General features: G+C 34.1%; 1 protein-coding gene across 1 annotated transcript; it reads right to left on the minus strand.

Moving 5' to 3' along the window:
- Window positions 1–1,385: 1,385 nt before the first annotated feature.
- On the minus strand, window positions 1,386–4,952 carry LOC143045440 (carboxylesterase 1D-like). Its single transcript, XM_076217933.1, has 3 exons — window positions 4,848–4,952; window positions 2,481–4,037; window positions 1,386–1,676 (listed from the first exon to the last, which is right to left on the minus strand). Exons 1-3 carry the CDS (start codon window positions 4,874–4,876, stop codon window positions 1,475–1,477), a joined length of 1,788 nt encoding a protein of 595 aa, XP_076074048.1. The 5' UTR covers window positions 4,877–4,952; the 3' UTR covers window positions 1,386–1,474.
- Window positions 4,953–5,478: the final 526 nt, after the last annotated feature.

The raw sequence follows: 5,478 nt of genomic DNA on the forward strand, positions 1-5,478 counted from the left end.
TAGCCCATTTATTATAGCTTGACTTTAAGCTATTACGGGGTTTAGAATTGGTTTCAAGTTAGAATTCAATATGAACAATATATAATTTGAATTAACAAAGTATTTTCAAAACTAATAATTGATAGTCATATAAAAAAGAAGATGTGGTATGATTGCCAATGAGACAACTGTCCACAAGAGACCAAAATGACACAGACATTAACAACTATAGGTCACCGTACGGCCTTCAACAATGAGCAAAGCCCATACAGCATAATCAGCTATAAAAGCCCCCGATATGACAATGTAAAACAATTCAAACGAGAAACTATTTATATAAAAGAATGAACGAAAAACAAATATGTCACACAAACGACAACCATGGAATTACAGGCTTCTGACTTGGGACAGGCACATACATAAATAATGTGGCAGGTTTGTGACGGGGTTAATAATATCTATTATGAAAATACCAAAAAATATAGACATTTATAATTTAATATATTTTTATTTATATTTTTACCTGAGATTACCTGTAAAATGAATGCGCGCAAATGTAATCAAAAGCTGCGCGCAAACGTAAAACATTTTAATCCCCAAATGCACGAAAACGTAGTGCGCCCAATTTATCACATTAAACAAGGTCCCATCATTTTGAATACCAGTTTCATGATTTTTATGCCCCACCTAGGGGCATTATGTTTTCTGGTCTGTGCGTCCATCCGTCCGTTTGTTCGTCCGTCCGTTCGTTCGTCCGTCCGTCCGTCCGTTCGTTCGTCCGTCCGTCTGTCCCGCTTCAGGTTAAAGTTTTTGGTCAAGGTAGTTTTTGATGAAGTTTAAGTCCAATCGACTTCAAACTTAGTACACATGTCCCCTATGATATGATCTTTCTAATTTTAATGCCAAATTAGAGTTTTTACCCCAATTTCACGGTCCACTGAACATGGAAAATGATAGTGCGAGTGGGGCATTCGTGTACTGAGGACACATTCTTGTTCATTCAAGCTTTACATTTTCTTATTTTCATATTGTCTATCCAAAACTATTTTCATATATGTACAAGATTTGTAATCAGCAAGTAATCATATGAATGTAATCTTAAAGTAATCTAAAAGTAATCACGATTACACCTGTATTTTGCAATGTAATCGATTACATTATGATTACTTGTAATCAGAAATGGCATGATTACTGATTACATAGGATTACACTGCAAAATGTAATCGATTACAGCTGATTACGATTACCCCATGCCTGAAATATACACAGAAAAAAGTCCCATAAAATCTAACTTGAGGAAAACTCAAATTTTGCATTTTTTTTTTTCTTATGGAAATTAACATTGGAAAGGAAGATAACTCCGCAAAAATGAGAGAGAAACAATAAAAAAAAAAAGCTGGACCCTATTATTTCTCAATAGTATAAAGTTTAATTTAAGCATTCCTCAAAGAAAACTAAACACACATATTCTGATCATTTTCCGTAAATATTCAAGTTATTTTCGTCCTAAGATACACTCTAGTCTTGAACAGGGCGTTGTTGGTCCTGGTTGGTTCAAATTCATAATCTTCGACCAGAACTCCATTCTGTTTCCATACAAATTGCTATTGATGACAGTATTAATATCCAACAAGGCATATTTCTTTGTAGTATCATCATACGTTGGCCAGTGCACTAATCCAGGCCCATTCACATTCCTAAAAAATAATTAAGCAGTTAATCTAAACGTTTGACTGTTGATTTTTAAAAATATATGGAGACAAGATTTTATCATTGATTCGGTGTACACACAATGTTAGTCCTTTCACTTGAAATTGCATTAATTCGTTGTTACTTTTTAAAGCATTTCTACATGTACAATTATTTGATTGATTGATTGTTGGTTGCGTAAACGTCCAGTGGAATATATTGCATCAATGTTCAAGACGATCTACATGTACGAGTAAGACTATACAATTAATTGGCGAGATAAATCAAATATAAATTTTACAGCGACTTAGATTCTTAATTGATTTTATACTAAAGGGTGCTTTTTTATTTACGTTCTTATGTTGTACTGTTATAACACTGTCCCAGGTTAGGGGGTGGGTTGGGATCCCGCTAACATGTTTAACCCCGCCACATTATTTATGTATGTGCCTGTCCCAAGTCAGGAGCCTGTAATTCAGTGGTTGTCGTTTGTTGATTGTGTTACATATTTGTTTTTCGTTCATTTTTTTTTACATAAATAAGGCCGTTAGTTTTCTCGTTTGAATTGTTTTACATTGTCTTATCGGGGCGTTTTATGGCTGACTATGCGATATGGGCTTTGCTCATTGTTGTTAATGTCTGTGTCATTTTGGTCTTTTGTGGATAGTTGTCTCATTATTGGTCTTTTGTGGATAGTTGTCTCATTGGCAATCATACCACATCTTCTTTTTTTATATATAACATATAAAAGAATGTGTTAATCTGAATTTTTTGCAGCATATCTATGGTATAAATACACTTAGTAAACTTACCCCGTTTTAGCAAAATTACTCCAATACTTCATAAGCATTGTTCCAACTATCCTGTCTGATGTTGTCAAATTGGATTCTTGTCCTCGGAATGGGAAGAGAAAATACATGTCAGCTCCGTGACCATTGCCTTTGTACCAGGGAAACAAGGCACTCATCTGTTCGGAGAACATCGTGCGTGTCCTAAAACTGTACAAGTACTGTTTTATGTTGTGGTTTCCACTGGCATGATATTTCAAACTAAATATCTCGGGGAAGTAAAAGAACAAATCACTGTATAAATTCACAACATTGATAGCTTGGTCCTGTGGAGAAATACTAGATACAAACTGTTTGTAGATATCAGATGCCAAAGCTGAATTGTTGTTGAAATATTGCTCTACAACAACTGGAATAATATGATTTCGAAAATAATCGGAAGGTATTCCATCAGAAATATTAAAGGAAAGTCTGTTTTGTATTTCCCTTATTCCATATGGTATTGCTATCCCTTCTAATTCACAGCCACCAAAAATAAAATCTAATGATTTGTAAAACTCAAGCTCCGGTGATGGTTTACCATATAGAATATTTTGTGGTGATTGTTTCAGAAACACTCCATCAACAACCGGGGCGAATGGAAGATTTAAATACACGTTCTTGGAACCATTAATGCTATATGTACTCGTGGGTATTGTATTAAAGACATCAAGTATCTGTTTGGCAGTTTTATTTCTCAGACAGGTTAGAGTCTCTTGCGTAAGACTTTCATTGCAATTGAGTTTCATGGAAAGTAGTTTTGCATTTTTTCTAGCAGCGTCAGACATGGTAATAAATGAATTACTTGCACCACTCTGTGCTATCACCCGATGGAAGAGTCCCTTATTTGCTGGATAGATAGCCTGTAGTGCAACGCTAAAACCACCTGCAGATTGACCAGCTATTGTTATAGAATTTGGATTCCCTCCAAAACTTTCAATATTGTCATGAACCCATTTAATCGCCATTTGTTGGTCCCAAAGTCCGTAATTTCCGAGTGCCACATCGTCCAAAGTGCTGAAAAATCCAAAAGCTCCCAATCTGTAATTTATTGTAACTACAATTACATCACCAATGCCACTTAGATATGAGCCGTCATAAAACATTCCTTGTCCAAGGTAATATCCACCTCCGTGAACCCATATAATAACTGATTTTGCATTAGACTCTGAAGATCCAGAAGGAACATATATGTTTAGTACTAAACAATCTTCTGATGTATTTGTATTTGGTACGTATTGATCCACCACACCATTCACTGATTGGATACAAGATGGTCCAAAACGGGTGGCATCATAAGTATCACCCCATCCGCCATAAGGGATGGGCTGGTGGAATCTAAGATCGCCAACAGGTGGTTTTGCGAATGGTATATTCCTAAATTCTTTGTAGTTTCTTGTATAGTTATCAAATGTGAATGAGGAAGATATGCCTTTTATGTTACCCAGCTTAGTTTTGAGAATCACTGTACTGTTACCAAAAACTATTGTCAACATCGTCAGAAATAGTAAAACGATTCTTGTCATAACTTTTTGTATCGTTCTGAAAATACGTACATATGAATAAAGTGTTAGTTTATTATTATTTCAAATTTTTCGTTAGATGTTAGAATAAAGGGAGATGCAGAGGACATGCCGATGTACGGAGCTCTGTTGGTCTTATAACAGAGAAAAAAGGGATTCAATGTTAAGCGCTGCAGATATAAATAAAACCCACTGCTGTGTATCCAAAGTCAAGTGCTAGAGATGTCAAGTCCAGTGCTGAAGATATAAAATATATTGCTGTAGATATACAAAAAGTCTAGCGCTGTATATTTTTTAGTGAAGTCCTGTGTATTTAAAATTTTCAACAGTGCTGGACTTAACATCTCCATGCAGTCCTTGATTTTTTTTAAATATCTTCCGCGCTAAACTAGGACATTTTTGTTTGTTTATTGTTTTGTCATAAATTTACTATTGGTTTGTTGTTTGAATTGTTTAACAGTTTGTCATGTTGGGGCCTTTTATGGCTAAAAATTATTATACATTATATATGTTTAACTTTAATATTCAAGGCTGTACGGCACACTCCATATCATTAAACGACGCATAAAGTTCTGATCTTGCAAAAAAGGAAAAGATCGTTTATATGTTCAACGAGAACCAGTAGCCATGATTTGTCACTGAAAATGGCAGATACATATAAATATATCTCAAAGAGAGAACGTAAATGAAACTTCTTCATTTTTTTTTTACAATTCAATTATAATTTACTGACTATAGAAACTTAATTTCTTGAACTATCACAAACAAGCAGAGCCAATTAGATCTAAGTGTAGTCGATTATTATCATCAGTTTAGATCCTATACTTACAACGTTATTTTCCTATCCCGTTTAAACATTAAGTCAAAATTACAATGAAATCCTAATATATATACAAAAATCAGTGATATCCAAATGACTAATTCAAGGTTAATATTATCTGTTATCCTAAGTAACACAGGTTTGAGTCATTTAACTAAACAAATTAACCTGACACGAGAGTTATTTCAAAGTTGACAAATACCAATAGACTAGTTTCAGTTTATCAACCTCAGAACGTATATAATGATAGTTCTCGGTGTTGGTTAGGGGTTCGTCAGTCTTGCTTCCTATTTTGTTGCAAAACTCCACAATATAAAAAAAACGGATCTAATTCACTAAAAGGGTCTGAATTTCGGAATTAATTACTTGAATGTCTTGTCGTCTTATTTTGGTTAGTCAGTATTCGACAATCGATTGAATTGACTTTCACAGAAATCTCTAACTATTGTTAATCCAATTCAATATTGAAGATTTTGGTAGGATCATTCCAATGTTGTAGGATTGTTACTATCAGATGTAATTCACTCACTTAATTTTTTTAAACAATCCTTTATTCTTAGAGTTGATAAAATTGTTTATCAACTCAATCAACTGTTTCAAGTTATTCTGGCTTCGTGTATAGACTCACAATTGTATCAAT

Source organism: Mytilus galloprovincialis, chromosome 9 (assembly GCF_965363235.1).
Source record: "Mytilus galloprovincialis chromosome 9, xbMytGall1.hap1.1, whole genome shotgun sequence".
NCBI lineage: Eukaryota > Metazoa > Mollusca > Bivalvia > Mytilida > Mytilidae > Mytilus > Mytilus galloprovincialis.

Excerpts from the sequence above, each read along its gene's own strand:
- LOC143045440 (XM_076217933.1), bottom strand. The coding sequence starts at position 4,876 with ATGTTTAAACGGGATAGGAAAATAACGTT. Across the intron at positions 4,038-4,847 it reads CGGGATAGGAAAATAACGTT|AACGATACAAAAAGTTATGA; the intron begins GTAAGTATAGGA and ends ACGTATTTTCAG. Across the intron at positions 1,677-2,480 it reads AGTAATTTTGCTAAAACGGG|GAATGTGAATGGGCCTGGAT; the intron begins GTAAGTTTACTA and ends ATTATTTTTTAG.